Genomic DNA, 27,180 nt, shown 5'->3' with positions numbered 1-27,180 from the left:
CCACTTTGATTCCTAGAGGATTCTGTCTACTTGGACAGTGAGCCCCAGAGGCAGGAATATGTCGTGAATGATTACGGCTTCATTTACCAAGGGAACAAGAACTGGATCCGCCCATGCCCCTGGAACTATGGACAGGTGAGTGTCAGCCCTACTCTTGGCTCATGGGAAGAGGGGAGCAGGAGCAGGGTGGGAGGATGCTCCTCATGCAGGGTCCACCCAGAACTGACAGATGGGAACAGTAAGATGTGAGATGACATCTGGGAGCTAGAGGAGCAGTCACAGATGGTTGGAAGGTGTTCTTTGCTGATCATGTCTTGTTTGGAATCAGGATCTAAGGGAAAAGAGCAGCTAAAGACACCCACCCTGGAATTCCATTGAGCACGATGATGAGGATGAAAGGACAAGAGTGATGATGGCCATGATGGTGCCTGGTTTTTGTTTGTTGAACTGTTTCCAGTAGGGCCCCCTTTGCCTCTCTCACTTCATCCTCATCGCCCAGGCCACGGACCCTAGGATCAGTTCTGTCACACTGAGGAAACTTGTCCCTGAACATCTCAGCCAGAAGCAGGGTTGGCGAGCAGCAGTGCATTTCCCTCCCGGTTACCATTGCCTCTTTGTTGGTTTTGATCAGATATCTGTTTCATTATAAAACTAATACATGGCTGTTTTAAAACTTTACAAGGAAACATGGCAAAAATAGGTACTTAGAGTATGAAGGCCATGCTAAGCACTGTCACCAGCATGGTGTATATTTCTCTACATTTTCTTTACTGTGCATATTCTAAAACTTTATTTTATTTGTAAAAATAGCATCGTGTTCATCGCAATGCTTTGCAACTCCTGCCCCCACATAAAGCTCAGCCTCCAGCGGGTGCTCCAGGAAGTCCAGCACCACGCCAGGGAAGAGGGGTCTCTCTCAACACTGTTGCCAGGAGAAGACCAGCCCTGGCTGCCAGATGGCTACTGGCTGGGAAATCCTGGGGGCCCTTGTGGAGTCTTGTGTCCATTTGATATGGGTTCCTTTCCTGGATTTGCCCAAATAGAACTCTAACACATGTGGCTTCAGTCACACAGCCTAGGCCCACCAGGTGGCTATAGGCAAGATGAGACCTGGCAACCTCAATGGGCCCCAACTGACCTCCCCAGCTCCTTACTTAGCATGGACAAATGAGGATCTGGAGAGTCCCTGGAGACAGGAGCTTACCGTCATCTGTGAGCAACAGAAGTGAGCAACTGCTTCTTTCTGAGCCATGGATCCCTCCCTTTCTCCTTCCCTCTCATTCAGTGGACTTACATTGAATGCCTGCTAAGTGCCAGGCAGGGTGCTAGGTGCTAGGGATGTGAAAGTGAATTAAATACGGTCCCTGAGCTCACAGTGTAGTGGAGACTCAGTCGCATAAGCAGGTCGCTTACCATGCAGTAGGAATTGGCAAAGACTGAGATGAGCACAGGATGTTCTGGGAGCCTGGAGGAGGAGCACGTGGTTGGGCATGGAGCTGTCAGGGAAGCTTCCTAGGAAGGGAGGTGCTTGAACTGAGTTAGCCAAGTGGGGAAAATACCACAGGGGGAAGCATGAACCAAAACACAAAGGTGAGAAACAGTTTGGCCTGCTGAAAGGGTTACAAGGAATCTGGTGTTGCTGGAGCAAAATCATGAAGCAGAAGGTATTGAGACATGAGGCTGGAGAAGTAGAAGGGGGCCAGATCAGGGAAGGTATTATGTGACTTATAGAGGAGGTTAGAGCTTTGATTCTGAAGGCTTAGGGGCCTTTGAACATTTCAAAGCAGAAAAGTGAACTGATGAAACTGTCCCCTGGGGAAGATGGGTCAGAAAAGCCTCCTAATCTTGCTTATTGTCCAGGATATTACAATATGGGAATATTACATGGGAATAACTGCATTCATTTACTCTCATTCAACCTTGGAGTTGAATGTATGGAGTCCCTACTATGTGCTGGGCACTGTGCCAGGTCTGGGGCATAGAGTTACAAGAACAGCTGGAGAGAAACAGAGCATGTGCTCAGGCAGGGAAGACAGAACTTGGCTCTACCATACCTGAAGCTAAACCAGACTCGGGTTCAGGGAAAGCCTCAGATAAAATGGCATGCATGCCAAGCCCGAAGGACAAGTCAGCCTGCCTTGGGTGGGAAGTTTCCATACCTCACATGCTATTAGTCATTCTAGAGCCCGAGTCACAGATGCCAAGGCAAGTTGGCGCCAGCATCTGAGCAGTAGTTGCCAGTGATGAGCTGGGTCAGCAGCTGGAGGTAGAAGATGAGGCAACACAGTTTTAGCAAGAACATCCCATGGGCTCCGGGAGTGTGAGCATTGAAAGGTGAAGAGGGAGAAAGAGACTTTTTAACCAGTCAGACTATTGGAAAAAAAACTCCAGGGATTTGATTTGTAGGATATACAAACCAGGTGGGTTGTGACCACAGAGCGCTGAGACCCTGCACCTGCTCAGGAGGCAGTTTGGGTCTGGGCTACTGGACACAGTTACCTTCCAAACGGGTTTACATTCCACAAACACACTCTATTGGAGAGCCGCGTGGGGTAGGTCATGAATTTCTTTCCATATCTACATGTGCCAATCATGGGTGTTCTGCCTCTCTGCATCTCCCTCCTTGTAGTTTGAAGAGACTATCATAGACATCTGCCTGGAGCTGCTAGACAAGAGCCTGAACTTCCAGATCGACCCAGCCACAGACTGTGCCCTGCGGGGAAGCCCCATCTACATCAGCAGAGTGGTGTGTGCCATGGTGAGCTGGGCTCTGGCTCTGCCCACCCAAGGTGTGTCCAGGGAGGGAGGAAGGAAGCCATGTGTGGGGTGGGGGTGCCGACTCCCTGCAATGGGAGGGATGAAGAGTCAAGAGCAGGGGCCCTCTGGCAAGGCCAATTTGGCTGTGACTAGGGAAAAAATCTGGGTAACAGGTTTTCTCAGCCGAGCTCTGAATTCGCTGGGTGGGGGCCGTCGCCTCAATTAATTCCAAATTGCATGTTTTAGGGAAGGCTGAGCGTAGCTCTGGTTTGGGAAATGGTCTTATCTTTTCGAAATTTCCTTTGCTCTGAAGTATTTTTAAGAGCTCGCAGAGCCGAGCTCTAGCTTTGCAGGAGGTAGGTAGAAATAGAATAACAAATTAATTAAGGAGACAAGTCAGAACGGCCGGCTTCCCACCCCGACCCCTTCCCTAGCAGGTCTGGAAATTTCCACGTGAAATGAGATCAAAGAGTCCGTTGTGTCTCAGGCCCACAGACCTTGGGAGGCAGCCCACACATCACATCTTGCTGAGGAAAAGGACACTTCTAATGTGCCTACGTATGGTTTCTCTTCAGATCAACAGCAACGATGACAATGGGGTGCTCAATGGAAACTGGAGTGAGAATTACTTAGACGGCATCAACCCTGCGGAGTGGACGGGCAGCGTGGCCATCCTGAAAGAGTGGCATGCCACAGGCTGCCAGCCAGTGCGCTACGGGCAGTGCTGGGTCTTTGCTGCCATCATGTGCACAGGTAGGGAGCGGAAAGGGCCCCATGGAGAGAACCAAAGTGTACTGGCTCATGTCGTAGCCCTCTGAACCTCTCTCGTCCCAGGCTTGCACAGGTCCCACCAGGGAACATTTCGAGGGAAGCCCTTTCTGTAAAACGGCCTCATCATTGGCTCCAGGCTTCATGGGTCTGGGCTTATCTTAGAGGATGGTTCTGAGGTAGAAATCGTACCCTTCCCTGTTCTTCCTTTGATTTTGGACAACCTAAGAGCCTGGCTAGAAACTGTCTGGTCCAAGATGGGAATGAGATGAAAGGCCAAGTAATTAGAAAACTTACAAACTGATTAGTGCCCTTTCTGAGCCTGTAGAGTGGTCTTGACATGGAAGGGAAATGTGCTTCACAGTGGTGGTGTGGGCCATGGGGTCAGAGCAAGATGGCGGTTGAAGTAAAATGACTTTGAATATGGAGTTGCCTCATGTTCAGCAGGCCTAGAGGCCTGACTCAGGATAGGGAGGTAGGTGATGGAGGAAAATGGGAGATCAGTTTTTCAGATAGGGAGTAGATGCTACACTAGTAGAAGAAAAGCTAAAAAAAATGTATGGGGGGTGGGGGCGCCTGGGTGGCTCAGTCAATCAAGCATCCGACTCTTGATTTCAGCTCAGGTCATGATCCTGGGGTCGTGAGACGTCTCTCAGGGCTCAGCAGGGAGTCTGTGTGAGATTCTCTCCCTCTCCTTCTGCCACCAACCTCCACGTGGCCCCACCCCCGCTCAGGCTCCTGTGCTCGTTCTCTCTCTCTCAAATAAATAAATCAATCTTTTCAAAAATTAAAAAATAAAATAAATTAAAAAATATGTATGGGAGAAAGAAAGCAGATGGAAGTTGATTTGTAGGTGGCAAGAGGGCAAGCAGAAGAAAGGAGGGGAGCGGTGAATCTTGAGACAACTGACACCTGGAAATGAGTCACACATTAGAGATAGCAGGAGGAAGCCTTTTGCCTCACCCAGGGCCCAACTTGCTACTGGTCCTGACCCTCACCCTGCCCCCCATGCCTAGGCCAGCTCTCAGCCTCTAGGCATGCATATGTGTATACTTGACTTGGGTCACAGTCAGGAAATTCTTATTCTTGTTAGCTGGGGAAAGAGGCCAAATAACAACTTTTGCTCACAGGACTCTCTAGTCCACCCCAGGGAGGCCAGCTTAGTGTTTATTGCAGGCTCAGCCTTTCATGTAGAAAGTCCCTATATGACAAGGGCGCCTGGGTGGCGCAGTTGGTTAAGCATCTAACTCTTGGTTTCGGGTCAGGTCGTGATCTCAGGGTCATGGGATTGAGCCCCACGTCAGGCTCTGTGCTCAGCGTGGAGTCTGCTTAAGAGTCTCTCTCTCTCCCTCTCCCCCTCCCCACTGTGTTCTGTCTCTCTCTGAGATAAATAAATAAATCTTGAAAAACAACAACAACAACAACAAAATTCCCTGTATGGCAAAACCTGGTGCAGTCTGTGTGCACATGTGTGCTAAGCCCATCTCTGGGCTCTTGGAGGAAGCCTAGGGACCTCCCCACCTCCAGCTGCTGAGGAGCGAGCGCCAGGCCTCTGGCCAAGGGTACATGGAGTTCTGTCAACACCTACAGAGGATGACTTCACGTGGGTTGATGAGGAAGAAGTCCTGAGCTCTTCCTCCTCTGCCGCTGCAGAGCCTCGCCTTGAGTTGGAGGCTTTGATTGCCCAGGGACAGGAAACCAGGAATTCAACAGCTTTGATGCTCAGAACCACAGAGACATGAGTGAACTGGGATGTCTCAGTCATCCAGGGAGCAGGCACAGGACTGGCAGGCAGAGAATGGATCATTCTTGTGCATGATGGAGAGGGAATTTTCCTCTGCATGGAAAAACCTAGAGACTAATGGGCTGGATGTGTGTGTGGAGAGGGAGAGGACAAGGGTTTTGGGTGTGGTTGTCTGGAACTGGATGATGAGAGGGGTGCAGCCAGTGAATGGAGATTATGCAAGGAGAGCAGGCCAATTAAAATGTTTTTGAGAATCATGGCCCCTTAGTGACCTGGGAAGCAAAAGGTTGGGCAAAGTGGGTCAAATGTGGCTTGATCCACCTGTAGCTCAGGCAGCAGCAGCCTTCCCCAAAAGGGCCAGCATGGTGTATATTAATAAATATATCTGTTTGAAAAACTCATTTATTCATCCAGCCACACTTATTGAGTCTTTATTCTAGCTAGGCACGGTGCTTTAAGTACTCTTGGATACAAAGACGGGCAAGACCCAGCCTTTTTCCTCCACTAAAAGTTAAGGATTTATCAAATTCCTTAGCTCCATATAGCTGCCAAAGCACATTTATTAGTACTATTATTTCACACTCACAATAGCTGTCATTTACTGGGGACCTCTTTTGTGCCAGGCACTGTGCTAAACTCTTGACAACCTAGAACAATGGTGAGGCATGTGGACTCTGGAGATAGGCTGCTTGGGTTCAAGTGCCAGCACTACCATCAGTTGGCTGAATAGCCTTGGGCAAGTCACTTAGCTTGTGCCCCAGACTTATAATGGAGGAAGTAATAGTACCTACCTCAGAGGGTTATTGGAAGGATTGAGGGAATTCATATATGGAGAGTCCTAAGAATAAATAGTTTCTGGCTACAGTGAATGTTTAGTAAGTACAGCTAGGGTCACTTCGTTTGATCCCCCCAAATGACCTTGTGAGGTAGGGTCTATCATCATCATCTTCACTTTGCAGACAAGGAAATTGAGCAGCAGGGCCAGTCCCAAGTGTGGCAGGCTGTGACCACTAGGCTGTACTGACCCATAAACCTCACCAGCAGCTGCCATTTACCCAGCATCCTCTGGGCTTCAGGCACATGCTGGGCACTTTCACTCATGACCACCTGCAAAGTAGATATCATTACCATCATCTTACAGATGAGAAAACTGAGGCTTGAAGTGATCAAGTGACCCTTGTCTGACTCAGAAATGCATTCTTCCCTCTGCAGCACTGCCTCTGTTCAGAACGGCCTTTTTAAAATCAACATATTAATTTCAACTTCCTCAAGAAAAATCACCAAAAGGAAAATTTGCATGCATCAAAGATACACTTATAATTTTCAAACGGGCTTTTTCTTTGACATCCATTTAGTTGGCTGTTATTTTGGGAATTTCAGACAAATCTCTGGCCTACCTTTTCTGTACTCCGGGCTGGCCACCCACAGCTCTTAGTCATCAGGCTTTTCCTGTTCTGGCCATCCACTCCCTGTTACCGGGAACCTGGAGAGAGTTCCAGCAGGTACCCCCCTCCACTGGCCATTTGTCAGGGTTCTAAGGCTGGTTCCTTTACACCCTCCTTGCCCTTTTATTTATTATTATTTTTTTTATTATGTTCTCTTTGCCCTTTTAAACTGCACTTTTTTTTCTGTGTCCCAGGGCAGACTAACTCACAGTACCCCAGTACTAACCCTCCTCACTGCAGTTCCCAGAGCTGGGGTGGGTGTTAACTTCATCACCATGTCTCCCTCTCTCTTGCCACTCTCCATGTGGTCTATCTTTTGTTGTGCAGAAGCTGTTCAGTCAGCCCTCAGTTCTTCTTCAGAGGAATTGCTCTATAAATAGGTGTAGATTTGGCGTGTCTGGAGGAGGTGAGTTCAGGGTCTTCCTACGTCACCATATTGGACTGGAACTCCTGAATTGTACACTTTACAAGGGTGAATTTTATGGTATGTGAATTATATCTCAATAAAGTTGGGGTTTTGTTTTTGTTTTAAAGTCAGGCATCCTAGGAAGGTGCCTGGTCTGTTCCTGCCCACAGCTGCATGGGGTGGGGGCGGGGGCAGCAATGACTTGAAAGACATGAACGTTTACTGTGAGCAGGTCTATGGGGCATGATCCCCTCCTCTGTAGACACCTGGGCCCCGGAGCCATGGTGGGAAGGGTGGTGGGAAATGAGGAGGCTGTGTTGCTCGGGCCTGGGCCCTCCTCCCTTCACCCAAAACTACCCCATGTGTATATCTCTTGTATATTGGATCCCCTCTTATGCCTTGCCTTGCAATGATCCTCTGCTTAAAACTTTTTTGAACACACCTGGGCTAGATGCCCATCTAAGATTGCCTCTCACTCAGTTGTGTAGTGGCCTCTATAAAGTACCTCATTATCTTCATTTGAATACAACTCTTATTCTCATTGTTTTTACTGAGCCTTTAGCTCTCACAAAAGGTACCTCAGCCAATGTCCTGGTGCATTATTTTGCCTCAACCTTTGGCTCAAACACAAATCTATTATTCTCCATTGATTTATGAGACATCTTGGATTGTGTGGAATGGATTGTGTGGGTTAATACATGTCTGGCACCTAGAAAAATACCTGGCACATGATTAGCTTTACATAAATGTTAGCTATTACATTTAGTCGTACTGATACTGTTTTAATCTCAGCCTTTTGGACTCCAGAGGTCTTGCTGGGTCTCACTCACAAAGTGTTTCTAGTCATCCCCTAAAATTCAGTTCCCCATCATCTCCATCACCTTTTTTACATTATTTCCTTTCTTTGTTCCATGGAGTGTTCAGGGTTAAATTAATCATATTCCTCATTTCATAATATTTATCATAACAGGTCTGCTTCAGGCCCCTTTTTAAAAAATTAATTAACTAATTGGTGTTTCCTCCCTTTTGTCTTATAACCTGTTCCTATTCACCTCCCCCCATGATAGGGAAACATTTTGATGTATTTAATATGTAACATTGTCTCTGAAAGTGCTCTTACAGAAGAAAGAGTGTATTGTTATAGTGCAATATTTTGTCCAAAATTTTTTTGTTTTATATATTGTATTTTTCATCTTTATAAGTTCCATGAGATCATCTTTCTATCTTCCATTTCACTTCTTATGTTCATGTTTTCCTTTACCTCCTCTTGAGCATATTTATAATATTTAAAATAGCTGTTTTAAGGTCCTTGTCAGTTAATTCTATCATCTCTGTCATTTCTAGATCTAGTTCTATTGATTGACATTTTTCCTGGTTATGAGTCATATTTTTCTGCTTCTTTACATGCCTGGTAATTTAAGTAGACAATTTTTTTTTTTGAGAGAGAGAGAGAATGTGTGAGTAGGGAAAGGGACAGAGGGAGAGAGAGAGAGAGAGAATCTTAAGCAGGCTCTGCGCTCAGTGTGGTGCCTGATGTGGGGCTCGATCTCTGATATCATGACCTACATTGAAATCAAGAGTCTGACTCTTACCCGACTGAGGCATCCAGATGCCCCTGTAGTAGACATTATTTTTTAGAGCAGTTTTAAGATTCATTGCCATTGCAGACAGTCAAGAACAGTTCTAACAGGACCTTGTGAAGGTATATCTGAAAAGTCAAGACAATATAACCATCTGGGTTTAAGCAACAATTAAAGGCATAGGAGCAGAAGATACTTTTACCATTTCGAAGCTTAATGTGTCCAGGGAGAAATTAAAAGATGCTAAATATCATCACATTTAAATGCAATCACTTCAACTCTATTAGCTGAAGCTTTGACTGCATTCTTCAGTATAAACCATGGAAGTGTGGCAGCAAAGCTGACCAAACAAATTTCGACAAATGGAACTCTAACTTTCCACTGAATTCTCTTTTAAATGGGAGCCACATTTCCACATGAAGAGGTAGTAGGGGAGCAGTGGAGGGAAAAGAACTGGTGAGAAGCTTTGCGGCCAGTCCTGAGACAGACTCCATGTTTTAATACACCACTGGGATGATGTCCCTCACCAGTCAAAAATGAGCTGTGCTCCTTGAGGACAGGAATGTCTTTCATTTTTGTGTATGCGTCTAACCCATTGCCTGGTTAATCTCAGGGGCTTGATACGTATCCCTGAATGAGTGCTGAATGGCTGAGAGCCATTAATGAGCATCTACTCTGTGCCCAGCACTGTGCTGGAAACAAAGAAATGCAAGAAAAATGTCCTCTATGAGTCCTACTCTAGGCGGATTTGTGATCTGGCTGACAAGATAAGACAAATGCAGGAGATCCCAGAGAGTTCCATCCAGTGATAAAATATGCGGCACAGGTGAGAGCATGGGAAGGGAGGCCAGTGTGGCGTGAAGTAGGCAGTGAAAACTTCACAGAGAACGGTGCACTGAGAATGAGGTGTTGCCGGGAAGCCTAGCGAAGTTGCAGTAGTGGTGTGGCTTGTCGCTAGAAGCATGGGGATGCTTTGAGATCAGAGAAACGTGGGCTTAAATCCTGCCCTGGCTCTCCTCTTTCTGCCATGTGATCTCAACCTCTCTAAGCTTCAGACTTCTCCTCTTTAAAGTGAGGAGAACCCCAGCGTTGTGGAGATGATTTAATGAGATCATGCCTATGCAGTGCTTGGCACCGTGCCCGGCATGATGTCGTCAGCTGGCAAGGAGGATAAGTGCAACTGGCGATGTGTTTAGAAGCAGCGAGGTCTCCATACAGGCTCAAGATTCAAATTCAGGAGCTGTGGGCACACAGGGAGAGATGAGCCCATGAGACAGGATGAGCTCTTTGTGGGAGGACAGAATAAGCAGGACAGAGGGAGCAAGAGCCCAGGAAAAATAGATGTGTATGACTTCATGCAGATCTGAGCACTGTTAGCTCCCATCGTGTGATGTGGAAGCTAAGGGAGACCTCACTCCCCATGTAAACAACCATTCTAGCCCCACCGTGGCCTCACTGGGACAAGCTGTTGTTCCCCATCCCAGGCCTCTCACAAGCCAGGAAGAGGAATGAGTGGGAATGGATCAGGGCAAATCCATCACCACTCAAAGCTTATGCTCTACTGACAGTCAAGCTTGATACCCAAAGCATAGCCCAGTCATTACGATAGTGCTGTGTGTCAAGTCAGAAATCACCGGAACGGGCAAAGATTCATGAGACACTCAATTCACCCATCTAGCAACGAGGCACCAAATTTCTGCAAAACAGGTCTGGCTCTGTGTTGTTAATGGCTGTATAATGGTAAAGATGAATATCACACAATCCCTGCCCTCAGGAGGGCCAACTAGCAAACAAATCATTACAAGCCATGTGCTATGTCTACTAGAGAACTTCAGAGTGCTGTGAGAATAATGACCTGTGTTCAGGTGGGAAAGGTCCATCAAGCCTTGTTGAGTAGGAGCAGATACCACCACCGACACTCCAAGTGGCTGTTTATGAATTCATCAGTCAGGGTGCATTTCGGAGGCTTGCTTCCTGCTCTCCCTGCCCACCCTCCTTGGCGTGCCTTCTCTTATTATCATAAGCGGTACCCACCCTCCTGACTGTAATCTTAGCATAAATGTGTTCAGCGCAATTCTCCTGAGTCACCTGAATGCTCTTGCCTTACTCCTGTCTCATGTTCCTTTAGTGGCAGCTTTTCCAAACTTCACCCTCCCCTCTGAGGCTGTCCTGTGTTACCTCCACCCACAATTCACTTGTCAGCTCTCCTCACTCCCTGCCCTCATTCCTTGGCCCTGCACAGACCTGCCACTCCAAGAGAGCTCCAGGTTCCCCTCTGGGCTTCTCTCCTCTCCATTCCAAGCTGTATCCAGAGATGTGTCCCCACCCTGACCTGGAGAGGATTTGTGCCAATATTTGATCACATAGGAAAATGCTTGATGTGTTTAATAAGATGAAAACACTAGAGCGCTGAACTGTGTGCATAATACTGGGAGGGGGGCTCAGAATTGAGTACGAGCTCAACACTGAAATCAGGATTTGAGTGATAGGTCTGCAACTTCCCAACTGTGTGACTTTGGTCAAGGTTGCCAACTTTTCTTAGCCTCTGATTCTTAATCTTTTAACATGAGGATAATAATAGCAGCTTCCATGTAGAGTTGTCCTGAGGATAAATTAGCAACATGCCTGGCGGGTATTATTATTATTGAATTATTTTTATTATATTATTATTGAATGGGGTGACCTGCCAATGCTGGACTTGAAGTGGGAGGGTCCCCAGAGCATTGGTGGTAGGACAGGCTGGGGGATATTGCTGTACGTAAAGAGTGCAGAAGGGGGGAAATATGGCAGGGGACAAAGAAAAGAAGTTGGATGGCAAAGGGAAGATACCTCCTCAGGAATAAAAGCAAGGGTGTACCTCCTTTCTAGAATTTCTCTACCAGGTACACTCTCACTTTTCTAAGCTTCTGTTACAGTTTCCATCCTTTTCTGCCTTCCTTTGTGATGCTTTCCTTGATAAGTTTCCAAGACAATACACCCATGGAGAGGGGGGAGTCCAAGCCACAGACCTCTTTGTCTAAGAATTTGATGGTCTGAGCCAAAATTCTGGCCAAGAGAGAAAGTGAGACTAGTCAGGCCACTGAGTCTTGCCAAAGGGGGTGTGCCTGTCCCCTGCTGCTTGCAGGCAGGAGAACTCACAACTTGCTTGGCCTTGGCATTGTTTGTCCGAGCAACCAGAAGCCCAACCTTTGCCCGGAGTCTCTTCCATGAGCCCCAGAGAGGAGCTCAGGAAGGTGGGGAGAGAGGTTGGCAACATCCCCAACCCATAGCCACAGACAGCTCCTGACCCGTCCTGCAAGTGCCAAGTGAATGGTTTCCCTGGGCCCAGGGAATCCGTAGGATTCCTGAATCCACAGCCCATAGGAGATTCTTTTTGCTCTTTCTGCAGTGATGAGATGCCTGGGGATCCCCACCCGTGTGATCACCAACTTTGACTCTGGCCACGACACAGATGGAAACCTGATCATAGATGAGCGTTATGACAGCATGGGCAGGATCTTGGAGAATAAGAAGAAGGACAGTGTCTGGTGAGAGACAACCTCTCCGTCTCTTTCCAGGGCAAACCCCTTCAGCAGAGAGTGGGTCAGGCCTGCGCCCACGAGCGTGCTGCCCTGTCATGCCCCCCTCACTTTCACCAGTCCCAGGGCTCTGTATCCCCAACTCAAAGGCTGAGACACAGCTGAACACAAAACCGATTCTGAGTTTAGGATCCTCACATCCCAAGAGCTTTCTCCCCTGGGTGAGGTTTCCCTCTTTGTCATCTCCTTCATTTAATATCAGCCTGTAGCTCTGGCCACAGGCGGGCCTGAAGCCTCACCTCCAGACACGCCATGACTGGCCCTGTGAGTCAGCAGCACACACAGGAAAGGGCCATGAGGATGTTTTGGAGGGAGTGAGAGAGAGATTTTTTTTTTTTAAAGATTTATTTATTTGAGAGAGAGAGAGAGTGAGAGAGAGCACATGAGAGGGGGGAGGGTCAGAGGGAGAAGCAGACTCCCTGCTGAGCAGGGAGCCCGATGCGGGACTCGATCCAGGGACTCCAGGATCATGACCTGAGCCGAAGGCAGTCGCCCAACCAACTGAGCCACCCAGGCGCCCGAGAGAGAGATTTTTAACTTCAGTTAGTTCGAGAAGCCTTCACTCTCTATTCACAGAAGAAAGCTATTTTCTGAGCAAGTCGAGGCTCACACAGGAGGAAGAGCTGCTACCATTCACCCACGGAGGTTTGAAGGCCTAGGGTGCACTAAATCTTTCTACTTAGCAGGCCATTTGCCCACCATCCCCTGCCTTGCTCTGCAAAGAACACAAGCACTACAAGCTCTCCCTTAGCTTCATTTGACACTGACTCCTCTGGCTTCTCCTTTAGGAACTTTCACGTGTGGAATGAATGCTGGATGGCCCGAAAGGATCTCCCTCCTGGATATGGAGGCTGGCAGCTGCTGGATGCCACACCTCAGGAGACGAGCAACGGTGAGGCTGTCCGGAAGGCGGAACCCACTCCCGCAGACACCACCCTTGCCCCTGCCTGACCCCGCAGCAACAGCCCATTGTGGCTCTTCTGTTCTCCTCAGGCCTCTACTGCTGTGGCCCTGCCTCGGTCAGAGCCATCAAAGAGGGAGAGGTGGAGCTGAACTATGACACAGCCTTTGCCTTCTCCATGGTGAATGCTGACTGCATGTCCTGGCTTGTCTACAGAGGGAAGGAGCAGAAAATTCACCGGGACACGAATACGGTTGGCAATTCTATCAGCACCAAGGGCATTCAAAGTGATGAGCGAGATGACATCACGGAGAACTACAAATACATAGAAGGTATGACGGAGCCAGCCCCTGCCAGAGACCAAGTCCTGGAGACACCCTCCCAGCCAGCTAGGGAACCAGACAGAATCTGAGGGACAGAACCCAGGTCCACTGTCTCCTCAGTTTTAAGGTCCCAGTTGAGATGTTCCCACTGCCTCACTTGCTTGTGCCCACCGCCACCCCACATCCCACAGGCCAGTGAGCAACCTCCACAAGACGGTCAATTGACCATAGGGCCACTGACAGGCATCCCATCAATAGTATGTGAGTTCTTCACTCTGCCTTCCTGAAAAGTTAACCTCCTTCTCAAGATGGGAGGGGATTTAGTAAATCCTATCCTATTAGTTAATTTAATGAATTTCATTTAACATATTGTCTAATTAACTTTGTTTTATGAGTATTTGGAAGACAATCCAGACCACCAACCAGCACCACAGCTAATATAAGGCCGAATGTTTACTCCAACACCTACCCCCTGCAGAGGATGGGTCTGGGGGGTGGGGGGACCTGGCAGGGGCTTCTTACTCAAGTCAGCAGGGGTGAATAGGCAACTAAAGTAGTCAGGCATGAACTAATTCCCAAAATTTGAGAAACACCAACCACTCGGTTCAACCACAAGGGAGCCAAGTGAAAATATACAGTCTATGAGGGCCAGAAGCTGAGTGAGGGGCAGGAGCTGAGCAAGAGTGAATCAGGAAAATAGGGGAGTGGCAGGTACCTGAGCAGTTGCTGGGAGTGCTGGGGAGTAGGTATCTGTGGTTTGTCTATGTGGGCCTTTGGGACCCACAGAGAAGCTCCAGAATCTGAGCCTAGGAAGGGTTTTACACAGTGAGAGGCAAGCATTGAACACAGCCCAGGATGCTGCTCATCATCCCCTTCACCTCCATCCACTCTGGGGTTATCTTGGTGGGGTGCCCAGAACAGGTCCTGAGGCAAGGATTCAAGTACAAGTGGTTGATCTGTGAGGCCATCCAGGAACTAGTGGAAGGAAGGAGAGTGAGCAAGTGAGACAGGGGAGGGGAGGAGGCCAACACAGGGTGCCTTGTCAAGCCCGTTAGCAGCACAGGCAGCTAGAGCTCAGCTCCTGCTGGGGGGCTCTGTGAGTGGGGTTGCCAGGGAAAATACAGCATGAGTAATTCTTTCATCTAACCATGTCCCAAATTATTTGTTGTTAATCTGAAACTCAATTTAAATGGCCCTGTATTTTTATTTGCTAAATCTGGCAACCCTATCAGGGATTCAGTATCAAGTGTAGAACACCACCACAGATTTATCCTACCCAAGAGGCAAGGGGGCTAGGCTATTTATCCACCAACTCCTGTCAGTCAGGGATTGAGGTCTTCTCCTTGGGGTATCAAGTCCCTAGCACTTTCGGCCTGCTCCACACATAGGCTAAGGCAGCTCTGGTAGTGAAGAAAGCCTCAAGAGAGTGGAAGGTGCTAGAATTTGGAAGTAGGGCACGTGGGCACTGAACTGGCGAGCGCTAAGGGGATGTGGCGGGCGGGGCATTGACAGCATTTGCTAGAGGTCCACGGGGTTCCACTGTATTTTGGGGGGTTTGTAGCTATATTCCTGTGGGCCTGAGGGTGCTGCTCAGTCGGGCAGTATTTGATCTCCTCCCCCTCAGCCTAACAGGATCTGGGGGTAGAGCAGACCACAGGTAAGCTACATCTAATTCATATCTCCCTGGGCCCACTCTTGCTGAAGCAGATGCCTTGAGATCCTCTTCTGCCTGGAACCAGGCTTAGAATAACCCCCAGAGCAAGGGGATAAAAAGTGCCTCTGCCTGGGGAGGATGTGGGGGCAGACTGAAGGGGTGGGGACAGACACTGGGGGCAGTGAGTGCTAGGTGAACACATCTGCTAGGATTATTAGGGAAGCAGGGGTGAGTATTCCTGCCACAGTACCTCCCAGGACCGAAGCCAGGCCTCTCTGGGAATTCAGCTTGCTTGAATTTTATTTTACTTTATTTTTTCTTTTCTTTCTTTCTTTCATTCTTTCTTTTTTCTTTTCTTTCTTTCTTTCTTTCTTTTCTTTCTTTCTTTCTTCCTCCTTCCTTCCTTCCTTCCTTCCTTCCCTCCTTTCTTCTTTCGGCTTCTCACTTTCATTTCCAGGACTTAGTCTACACCTGATCAATCATTTGGTTCTGGAACAGGAAATCACACCATGCTGCTGTCTTTAAGAGCCTTAGTCTTCCCCCATTTGTGGGCCTTTATCTTTCCCATGGGGAAGGCAGAATAGAGTCCCATGACCATGAGCACAGATTTTCATGTTGGGTAGATTTGGCTTCCACCCAGATTCTGCACCTTGCAAGTTGTGGGACTTGGACAAATGACAGGACCTCTCTGAGCCCCATTTTACTCATCTATATATGGATTATTTTGTTGTTACTGGCGAGGACGTGGAGAAAGGAAACCCTCGTGCACTGTTGGTAGGAATGCAAACTGGTGCAGCCACTGTGGAAAACAGTATGGAGGTTCCCCAAAAAATTAAACATAGAACTACCATATGACCCAGCAATTGCACATTTGAGTATTTCTCTGAAGAAAACTAAAACACTAACTTGAAAAGATATGTGCACCCCCATGTTCATTGCAGCATTGTTTACAATAGCTGAGCTATGGAAACAGCCCAAGTGTCCACTGATGGATGAATGGATAAATAAAATGTTGTGTATATATATATACACCATGGAATATTATTCAATCACAAAAAAACAATGAAATCTTGCCATTTGCGACAATATGGATGGACCTTGAGGGCATTATGCTAAGTGAAATAAGTCAGACAAAGAAAAATACTGTATGATTTCCTCTCTAATATGTGGAATCTAAAAAAAAAGAAAAGAAACCAAGTTCATAGATACAGAATACAGATTGGTGGATAGCAGAGGCAGGAGGATGGGATGGGAGAAATGGGTAAAGGGAGTCAAAAGGTAAGTAAATAAACAAATAAAAAAGTGCTAGTGATTTATTTTATTTTTTAAAGATTTTACCCATTTATTGGACAGAGAGAGAGAGCACAAGCAGGGGGAGCGGCAGGCAGAGGGAGAGGGAGAAGCAGGCTTCCCGCTGAACAGGGAGCCTGATGTGGGACTTGATCCCAGAACTCCGGGATCATGACCTGAGCTGAAGGCAGTCGCGCAACCACCTGAGTCACCCGGGCGCCCAGTGCTAGTGATTTAAAAAAAAAAAAAAAGTTCTAGGCCTTTCGTGGCACCAAAGAGAAGGTCCAAAGGGCCCTCCCTATCTCCACTGGGGAGCATCAGGCTCCTTGCTCAGTGGAGAGCCTGTCTCTCCCTCTGCCCCTACCCCTCTCTTGTGTGCTCGCGTGCTCTCTCTCATGTAAATAAATAAAATCTAAAAAAAAAGAAAGAAAGCACCTGTTGAATGGTAGGGAATGTCTGTTGTTGGAAATGAAGGTTTTAACAGCCCTACAGTGTTTGGCCAAGGCTTACCTCCCTGGGTCAATCTGGCCCACAGCCAATGCCGTCTCTGCCCTTCCAGGTTCCCCCCAGGAGAGGGAGGTGTTCCTGAAGGCTCTTCAGAAGCTGAAGGCTGGAAGGTCTGAAGACCCCCACCAAGCAGACTCACAACATTCCACACCTGAGCCACAGAGCGGGGACGGCCTTTGGAGGCTGCACACACCTTCCCTTCGGCCCAGTGATATTGTCCAGGTCTCCTTGAAATTCCAGCTGGTCGACCCGCCCCACATGGGCCAGGACATAAGCTTTGTCCTGCTGGCTCTCAACATGTCACTCCAGTTCAAGGACCTCAAAGTGAACCTGACTGCCCAGTCCCTGCTGCATGATGGCAGCCCCCTGCCCCCTTTCTGGCAGGACACAGCCTTTATCACACTCTCTCCTGAAGAAGGTATGGGCTCTGGGTCTGGGCATGGGGACAGTCTGTGTACACAGAGTGCGTTATGGAAATGCCAGTGGGGACAAGCCAGACCACAAGGTTCTGGGGACAGATCTCTGTGACACCAGTGTTCCTTAATGTCCCCTTTGGCACAGATTCCTTCTCCCCCCATCCTTTTCTCCTTTCTCTTCCTCCTCCTCCTCTCCTCCCTTTACTACTTCAAGGAAGGGAGCCTGGTTTAGTAGGGGAAGCCTGAGCTTTGGAGACATCCAGAACTTGGTTAGAACCTCAGCTCATCCATTTACCAGGAGAATGACTTTGGGGAAATCATTTTACCTCTCTTAACCTCAGCCTCTCCACCTGAAAACTTAGTACCTGCTTTACTGGGGCTTAGTACATGTTGGTCCTCTCTTCTCCAAAGAGGGGTCCCCCAGACCCAACCCAGGCCTAGCTGATTTTCCCAGCTACTTTCACCTCATCTTTTTGTTTTCTCCCTAGCAAAGACCCATTCCTGTAGAATTCCCTATTCCCAGTATAGCCGGTACCTGTCAACAGACAAGCTAATCCGCATCAGTGCCCTGGGTGAAGAGAAGAGCAGTCCGGAAAAGATCCTGGTGGACAAGATCATCACCTTAGCCTATCCAGCCATCATAATTAACGTAAGTGGCCTGGGGGCTCCTGGGGATCTGGCTTGGGGTTGTGGGGAGTGCAGCCCTCTGAGAGTCTGTTCAGGAAAGCAGCCCCTCTTTTCCACTTCCTATTCTGGTGTCCCCAGGTACCTCCCTATTGGGAACATGAGATTCATCTGAAAACATTGGACAAGGTGTCCATCCTCTTGCACCATCAAAGTCCTTATGGGTGGACCTTGAGCAGGTGCCATGGAGAGGACGGGAAGAGATCCCGCTCTTGTGCCACCTCCCACTGTTGGCCTTCCCTGAGGTCAACATGAGGAACTATGAGCTCAAATGGGAGGAAGCTGAGTGGGAAGAAAAGCACTGCCTGAGGTCAGCTCAGGTGTGATTTGCCATTTCTTGGCTGTGCATTCTTGAACAAGTCCCTGGGCCTCTGCTTCTTGAACTGTCAGATGAGAGGATTAGACTAGCTGGCCTCTGAGGACACCGCCTGCTGTGACATTCTGTGGTCCTCTGAATGGGAAGACTTCATGGGTTTCTTCAGTGCTGTCTCCCCAGGCCAAGCAAACTCCTAGACCCTACCAAGAGAGCCTGTGGTGCCCCCTGGTGGGGAGCATCTGGCAAACCCAGCCACTGGAGTCTTGTTTTAGGGAGGGTTTCCAAAAGTGCCTCCAGGTTTCCTGAGGCTACTTCCATCTCTCTACAGTCTTGAATGTTCCATTGCTCTTCACTCACACAATGGGGTGAAAAGAAATGAGCCCATTATGTTAAGAGGGAGAAATGGGATGGAGTGGACTTGCAGTAAGAAAGTGCCAAAGAAGATTCTATCCATTCAAATTATGCATGAGAATCCTTCGGGATTATTTTACACTTGGAGGAAATCCTTGGAGCAGAGGAAATATCACTAGAGCCTCCAATTTATCTGACTTTTCCATATGCTGGGTTGAGGGATGTAAAATATTTTATACAAACATCTATGAATGTATAAATGAAGCACAGTTTTACATAATATCTCGTGTTTCTTCTATTTCATTTTTAAAAAACATTAATGATAACCCATCGAGTTGGTTTTAAGCCATAGCTGGAAAAACATGGGCCACAGAAGTCCAGCTCTTCAGGAAATAGATCTGAAGAGCAATGCCCTCTGTAAATGTTTGGTGAATTGGGGAATGAGATTAATCTTCTGCTCCATTCTTCTCCTCTGGATCTCTCTGTTTAGGTTTTAGGAGCTGCCGTTGTGAACCAGCCACTCTCCATCCAGGTGCTGTTTTCAAACCCCCTCTCAGAGCACGTGGAAGACTGTGTGCTAACTGTGGAAGGAAGCGGGCTCTTCAAGAAACAGCAGAGAGTCCTGTGAGTGCTGGCAGCATGCGGCCTTTGCCCCCATCCTATCCTTCCACAAGCCTTCTTTCTGTTGACGGGCACCGAGGCCAGTCTCTGAGAATACCACAAAAGGAAACCCCGGTTGCTCAGTGGAAAAGAGCTTTGGGGTTCTCATGATGCCCATGGTCTTCTAACATTCTCTTTTCTCTGCTACAGCATTGGAGTCCTCAAACCTCAACACAGGGCCAGCATCACACTGGAGACCGTCCCCTTCAAGAGTGGCCAAAGGCAGATCCAAGCGAATCTGAGGAGCAACAAGTTTAAGGACATCAAGGGTTACAGGAATGTCTATGTAGACTTGAGGTTATAAACTCTAGAACAATGAGCCAGATGCATAGATTTTAAGCATCAGGAGAAGGTGCAAGTTCAAATGCAAGCTGTGCCACTCCACACCACAACAGAGGCTTTGCAGGGCTCCAAAGTAAGCAGCAGAAGAGATGTCAGCGGTGGATAGTCCCCTGGGCCATTTGCACAGCTCCCCAGGACTCTGATCAGAGCCCAGGGACTCTATGGTATCCAATCCAGAAGTGTGAGATAGCACAGAGGTCTGAGGACACTGGTTGGACTTGGTCAGGACTTACTGCTCCCACCCCAAAAACTGGCTGAGCAGCTCACTGTCATTTTGTCACTGCAGTGGCTAGCGCCCTAGTCCCAATAAACTTCAGTCCTTATTCTCACCCCCTTTGCACCCATGCAGTCATCACTTTCCCTGCAGCAGCCCCCACCTATTCCCTGGATGCTGCCAGTGTCCTCCTGTTGCAATGCTGGAGTCCATTCAAGGGTGACTTACTGAGTGCCTAGTATGTGCCAGGCACTGCTCTGAGCGTAGCGGACAAGAGAGTAAACAAAGCAAAGGCTCTGCCCCCATGGAGCTTACATTCTATTTATGGTGGATGGGCGGGATATAGACAATAGACATGTCAACAGGTAAGTAACGTATTTACAGATGATGTATCAGTCATGATCTGGTTGGGGAAACCAAAACCCCTGTAAGAGTTTCTACATACTACTGACTCTTTGTATCTTGGGGGAAAAAAGCCTACGAGATCTCTCACTTGGCCTTCCTTTGAGTCCCTTTCCATATCACATCTAAGATGTCCCTCAATCTTAACAGTTCCAGCCTCTTGGCTCAAAGTCTGCCAGTACATTGTGGTGCTGGGTGGACCTGGAATGACCGTGATTCTGGAGATAAAGCCAGCTGAATAATGCAGTGAAGTAGATTTTTGATAGGGAATGAAGTACTCTCAGACCTTTCTATTGGCTGTAGCTTGTGTGTTTGCTCCTTCTGAACACAAAGCAATTCCAATCATTATCTCCTCTCAGATACACTGCTTTCTCATGGCACTGTGCCAAGTTCGAGATGGAGAAGGGCATGATGCACCTGCCCTCCAGGCACTAGCTACATGACTGAGACAGCTATGTTGGGCATATAGTAAATGCATGCACATGAAATAAATACTTCTATTATATATAAACAAAAGGTTAAGTGTAATTGATCAGAGGGAGAGAAGAGGGTGTGGTGAGAATTACATAGCAGGTTGAGGTCCTATTAAAGAGTAGGCTGAGAACCAGGAGAACCCTGACAGCAGGGATCGGGAAGTAACATATAATTGTTTCATTCTGTAACTATTGCCTAACAATCATGAAAAATGATTTCAGGAAAACATTGTGGATGGGAACATCTTACAGAGACAGTGACCTCTGAAATACTTGGAACATTTCAACTACCACCCTCAGACTCTTTCATGAATCTTGATTTTAACACTACATTCATTAACACTTTCACTTGGCAAATATTCACAGAGTTTCTACTAGGGGCCAGGCCCTGAGCCAGGCACTGAGGACACAAGAAGGACCAGGGCCTGCCCTCAAGGAGCACAAGTCTAAGCATGTGGAGAATGAAAAATGAATAGGTTATAACACAGAGTGGTGAGAACTACTGTTGGAGTGAGTGTAGGGTGTTGCGGGAGCACGAGGAGGGACAGCTTGTCTAATCTTGGGATTGTGAATCAAGGAAGGCTTCCTGGAGGGAGTGGCATTTAAGCTAAAAGACCAGGAACTAGCCAAATAGACTCAGGGTCAAAGGGGTTGGGGTGGAATAAAGCAGTCAGAAACTGCAAGTCAGTCAGATAGCTAGAGATCAGAGCTGGAGGAGCTAAGTGGCAGGAAAAAATAAGGCTAGAGCCAAGGGATGAAGAGCTTCAGGCAGGCAGTCTAGGGAGTTTAGACAGTGATCACCTGTAGGCATCTGTTTCCTGTAAGTCTTGGATCACAGTCATTGTCTACAATGTCAGTGCTTAGAGTAGATTCCATTTTGCAGAGCTGAGCAGACTTCATGTGATTTGAGAAGCATGTAAAGGACATAGTTCTCCACCCTGGTCTGTTATAGAAGCCTGCAATTCCCATCAGAGTCATTCCTCTGAGTTAAAGCCTTCCCTGAATGTCAAGGTTGTCTTTCAACTCTTCATTTAACATTTATTGAGAACGTATGTGTTGAATATTCTAGGCCCAAGTGATAGAGCAGTAACCAAAGCAAACAAGGCAAAGGATTTGAATAGACATTTCTCCAAAGATGATAGACAAATGGCTAAAAAGCATACAAAAAGATGCTCAATATCACTAATCATGAGAAAAATGCAAATCAAAACTACACTGAGATATTAAAAGTAAATGCCACATGAACCAGTAATTCCACTACTGGAATTAAACAAAACAAAAACGTTAGTTCAGAAAGATACATGCACCCCTATGTTTATTGCAGCATTAGTTACAATAGCCAAAATATGGAAGCAACGCAAGTGTTCCTCCATAGATGAATGGATAAAGAAGATGTCACCACACACAGACACACACACACACACAGTAATATTATTCAGCCATTATAAACAATGAGATCTTGCCATGTGTGACAACATGGATGGACCTAGAGTATTATGCCAACTGAAATAAGTCAGAGAAAGACAAATATCATATGATCTCACTTGTATGTGGAATCTAAGAACAAACAGACAAAGCAGACAGACCCATAAATAGAGAGAACAAACTGATGGTTGCCAGAGGGGAGAAGAGTGGAGAAATGGGTAAAATGGGTGAAGGGGAGTGGGAGGTACATGTTTCTAGTTACGGAATGAATAAGTCACAGGAATGAAAGGTACAGCATAGGGAATACAGTCAATGCTACTACAATAGCGTCATATGGTGACAGATGGTAGCTACACTTGTAGTGAGCACAGCATAATGTAAAGACTTGTCTTGGGCGCCTGGGTGGCTCAGTTGGTTAAGCGACTGCTTTCGGCTCAGGTCATGATCCTGGAGTCCCTGGATCGAGTCCCGCATCGGGCTCCCTGCTCCGCGGGGAGCCTGCTTCTCCCTCTGACCCTCCCCCTCTCCTGTGCTCTCTCTCTCTCATTCTCTCTGTCTCAAATAAATAAATAAAATCTTAAAAAAAAAAAAAAGACTTGTCTAATCCCTATACTGCACACCTGAACTAATGTAACATTGTGTCAACTATACTTCAAAAAAAGTCCTACACTGAGATATTACCTTACACCCATTAGGATGGCTATTAAAAAAACAAACCAGAAAATAATAAGTATTGGTGGGAATGCGGAGAAGTTAGAACTCTTGTGCATTGTTGGTAGGCTTGTAAAATGGTGGAACCACTTTGGAAAACAGTATGGCAGTTCCTCAAAAAGTTTAAAATAGAACTATCATATGACTCAGCAATCCCACTTCTGGGTATCTATCCAAAATAATTGAAAGAGGGTTTCAAAGATATATTTGCACACCCACATCCATAGCACTATTCACAATAGCCAGGAGGTAGAAACAACCCAAATGTCCATCATTGGATGAATGGGTAATCAGAATTCGGTATATTCATATAATGGAATACAATGCAGCCTTAAAAAAGGAAGAGAATCTTGTCACATGCTACAACGCGAATGAACCTCGAGGACATGATGCTAAGTGAAGCCACAAAGGGATAAATATTGTATGATTCCACTTATATGAAGTATCTAAATTAGTCAAATTAATGATATAGAAAGTAAATGATGGTTACCAGAGCCTGAGACAAGGGGGCAAAGAGGGTGTTGTAGTTTAATTGGTAGAGAGTTTCAGTTATGCAAGATGAAAAGGTTCTTGAGATCTCTTTCGCAACAATGTAAACATACTTAACACTACTGAATTGTACGCTTAAAAATGGTTAAGATGATAGAGGCACCTGGATGGCTCAGTGTCCAACTCTTGATTTCAGCTCAGGTCATGATCTCAGGGTCGTGAGATTGAGCCCTGCTTTGGGCTCTGCATTGCGTGTGAAACCTGCTTAAGATTCTCTTTCCCCCTCTCCCTCTGCAACTCCCCACGACCCCTGCTTGAGCACCTGCTCTCTCTCCCTCTCTCTAAAAAAAAAAAAAAAAAGGTTAAGATGATAAGTTTTATGGTATGTGTTGTCTACCACAAAATTTTTTTCTATGCTATTCCAACATTTATAACTTTATTAGATAAATAATGGTGATAACAATAGCATCCATAGCAATGTCAGCAGGAATAAAAATCTCCATTGATTGAGTGCCTAAAAACAAACAAGCAAAATTGGGTTTCAGTCTTTGTAAGTGTTGGTCTATTTCCTATTACCTTTACTCCGGGGGAACAGTCCTTCAGGAGTCCCAGTTGAAAACCGGGGTGTTTATTGGGGTCTGTCATTCCTGGTGGCCGTGGAACTCCAATTTTTATCCTCCAGTCCTATGAGCTCATCAGAAGATCTGCTCAGATTTTCAGGCTGTCATCTGCCAATTGTCAATCAGCAAACATCCTAAAGGGAAAAGTGGCACGCTGTCAGGCTCACCTCTCTCTGCTTCTCTTCTCCCTGAGATCTTGATCCCTCAAATCCGTGCTGCCTTGATGCCTTCAGGCAGAGCTTTGAAATATTTTATTCAGCTTTTCTGGTCACTGTCAACGGGGGTGATAGGATCAAGCTAGTCTGCTCTATCTAGAAGCAGAAATCCTTGAGAGGTTTTTTTTTTTTTTTTAAGATTTTATTTATTTACTTGAGAGAGAGGGGGAGAACATGAGCAGAGGGGAGGGGCAGAGGGAGAAGGAGAGGCAGATTCCCCGCTGAGCAGGGAGCCCCAGGATCATGACCTGAGCCAAAAGCAGCCACCTAACTGAGTCACCCAGGCGCCCCCCAGTCAGGCTTTTCTTTCCCTTGCAAGTTTTTGTTATTTTTCAAGTAATAACAACAACATATTGTCATGATATAAAGATACTAAAGGATATACAGAAAGAAAAAAAAAAAAGCCGTACACCCAGGCACTGAATTTCCCTAGACAGAAGCATTAACTTTCCAGATATACTCTAGGCAAACACAAGCAAATTCATATATATTCTTCCCCACACCCTTTATACAAAGGTAGCATATTGTTCACACTGCTATGTACCTTGCTTATTCCATTTAACGATGTAGTTTGGAGATTGTTCCATATCAGCTTACATAGAGCTACTTCATTCTTTTTCACATTTGCATGGTTTTCTATTGAATGCATGTCCCATAATATGTCTATCTAGTAGCTTATTTATGAATGTTTATGTAGTTTCTGATATTTTGCTATTGTAACTACCGGTACAATGGATATACTTGTATAAATTTCATTTTACATGTTTGATTATTTGCATTAGAATATCTAGAAGTGAAATGGCTAAGTCAAAAGTATAGGCACTTAAGGTTTGGGTAAATATTATTTAATTTCCCTTAGAAAGCTATACCAATTTAGGGGCACCTGGGTGGCTCAGTTAAGTGTCTGCCTTTGGCTCAGGTCATGATCCCGGGGTCTCGGAATGGAGCCCCACATTGGGCTCCCTGCTCAGTGGGACGTCTGCTTCTCCCTCTCTCCCTGCCCCTCCGCCTGCTTGTACTCTCTCTTTCTCTCTCTCAAATAAATAAATAAAATCTTTTAAAAAAAATAAAAGAAAAGAAAGAAAGCTATGCCAATTTACATTCCTACCAGTACTATAAGAGAGTAACTCATTCCCCACATCATCACTAACTCAGAAAGTTGACAAACTATCTTGGTCAATCTGATAGGTGAAAGAAATGATATCCCAGTGTAGTTTCATTTTGCATTTCTATTAAATGAGGCTGGACATATTTTCCTATATTTAAGAGACACTTGAATTTTCTTTTCTGTCATATCCTTCACCCATTTTTCTATTGATTTGTTGTTCTTATTGATTTGCAGATACCATTTACATTAAGGAAAGTAACAATTTGTGTTACAAGTTCCAAACATTTCTCCCAATTTGTTGTGTATCTTGTAACTTTATGGATTTTTCCAAGTAAAAAAATTAAGGAATAAAATTTATCTATTTTTTCTTTATGGCTTCTGGGGTTTGAGTAATATTTTATTTTATTTTTTTTTTTTTTAAAGATTTTATTTATTTATTTGAGACAGAGATAATGAGAGACAGAGAGCATGAGAGGGAGGAGGGTCAGAGGGAGAAGCAGACTCCCTGCCGAGCAGGGAGCCCGATGCGGGACTCGATCCAGGGACTCCAAGATCATGACCTGAGCCGAAGGCAGTTGCTTAACCAACTGAGCCACCCATGCCCCCCTTGAGTAGTATTTTAAAAGGCTTTCCCCAGGCTGGCTTAAAAATAAGTCTATTATCTTTTCTTCTAGTACTTTTTGGATTTAATTTTTTACATTTAGAGTTTTGACCCATCTGGAATTTATTTTGTTGTATGGTGAAAGGTAGGAAACCAACTTTACTTTGCAAGCTAGTTGTCCCCAAACCATTTACTAGTGAATCCTTATCTTCCCCACTGATACAAAGTGCCATGTTTAGCCCATACTTAATGTGTACATTTTGGTCAATGTGCTTTTTCAAGTGCAGTGATATCATACTATGTTTTAATATCTAGGAAGCTGGTTATACTACATAAGAAGTTAGAAATGTAGCATGACGAGGCCTACTAGATAGTAAAACACAGATGTTTTCATCTAAAACATCTTTATATCTTCTTAGATCTTTTTAGATTATGTCTTATAGCTTTTAGAAATTTCCTTTTGAACCTTAGAATCAGCTTTTCTACTTTCAGAGAAAAACTTGTTAGCATTTTTATTGAGAATGCACTAAACTTAAGAATAGGACTCTAAATTATCTTTTATAATCATTTTTTAGTTGATTCATGGTTTCCAGGTAAAAATCACATCATCTCCAAATAATGAAAAATTTACCTCTTCATTTCTCATGAAGAATCGTTTTTGGGGGGTGTAAAAAGGCAGCAGCTTCGTTTTTTTCTTTCTTTTTTAACATAATAAGATTCTTCAAATGGACAATGGTTCAGTTTTAAAAGTTAGTGTAAACAGGAGAAAAATTATCTTCCTACCCCCTTCTCTAGCTCTCCTCTCCACAGGCACCGATGCTCCTTGTAGTGTCTTTTATATCTTTCTAGAGATAACTCATATGCGTACAGGCCAGCACAGCTGCCCCTGAGCGTGTTCCAGGTAGCACAGTCGTAGAAGCCCTAGCAAAAGCTGGGCTTTAGAAAACCAAAGAGGGCCAAAGAGGAGGTCCTTTCCTGTGTCTTGTCTTCTCAGTGACTAAATAAGTAGAAATAGAAAACACATAGGCCCTGAGTCCCAAGATAGTTCCCACCCTTCTCTGGAAGAGTGTCCCAGACCCGGAGGGCTTAGAAGAGCTGGGGCTCCGACTTCTACTTTTAGGACATTTATTTTTCACCAACAAATTCTACCTCCTTATCTGCTTCACACAGATGAATCCCAGACACACAGGTTCTCTCTAT

The 27,180-nt window shown here is 46.1% G+C and overlaps 2 protein-coding genes across 3 annotated transcripts in view; one reads left to right on the top strand and one right to left on the bottom strand.

Moving 5' to 3' along the window:
• TGM5 (transglutaminase 5) overlaps positions 1-19,865 on the top strand; it is a 29,272-nt gene extending 9,407 nt beyond the window's left edge. Inside the window, exons 4-13 of the mRNA XM_006731703.3 lie at positions 17-135; positions 2,630-2,758; positions 3,333-3,510; positions 12,089-12,227; positions 13,067-13,170; positions 13,272-13,511; positions 17,006-17,371; positions 17,858-18,018; positions 19,211-19,344; positions 19,531-19,865. Coding sequence (XP_006731766.3) covers positions 17-135; positions 2,630-2,758; positions 3,333-3,510; positions 12,089-12,227; positions 13,067-13,170; positions 13,272-13,511; positions 17,006-17,371; positions 17,858-18,018; positions 19,211-19,344; positions 19,531-19,684 — 1,724 coding nt within the window. The 3' untranslated portion in view covers positions 19,685-19,865. The remainder of the gene's footprint in view (positions 1-16; positions 136-2,629; positions 2,759-3,332; positions 3,511-12,088; positions 12,228-13,066; positions 13,171-13,271; positions 13,512-17,005; positions 17,372-17,857; positions 18,019-19,210; positions 19,345-19,530) is intronic.
• A 4,014-nt stretch (positions 19,866-23,879) lies between these two features.
• Positions 23,880-27,180, bottom strand: part of CCNDBP1 (cyclin D1 binding protein 1) — a 33,150-nt gene continuing 29,849 nt past the window's right edge. Inside the window, exon 13 of one of the 2 annotated variants that reach the window (XR_014148124.1) lies at positions 23,880-24,190. Coding sequence is in view for 1 of the 2 variants with exons in the window: in XM_081829545.1 (XP_081685671.1) it covers positions 24,175-24,190 (16 nt within the window). In the remaining variant the exon portion in view is untranslated. The remainder of the gene's footprint in view (positions 24,191-27,180) is intronic. The other variant, XM_081829545.1, reaches the window with a different exon arrangement.

Source organism: Leptonychotes weddellii, chromosome 9 (genome assembly GCF_054177405.1).
Source record: "Leptonychotes weddellii isolate Sample4059 chromosome 9, ASM5417740v2, whole genome shotgun sequence".
Lineage (NCBI taxonomy): Eukaryota > Metazoa > Chordata > Mammalia > Carnivora > Phocidae > Leptonychotes > Leptonychotes weddellii.
The sequence above is the reverse complement of the archived record's forward strand: the minus strand, read 5'-3'. Positions and strand labels throughout refer to the sequence as shown.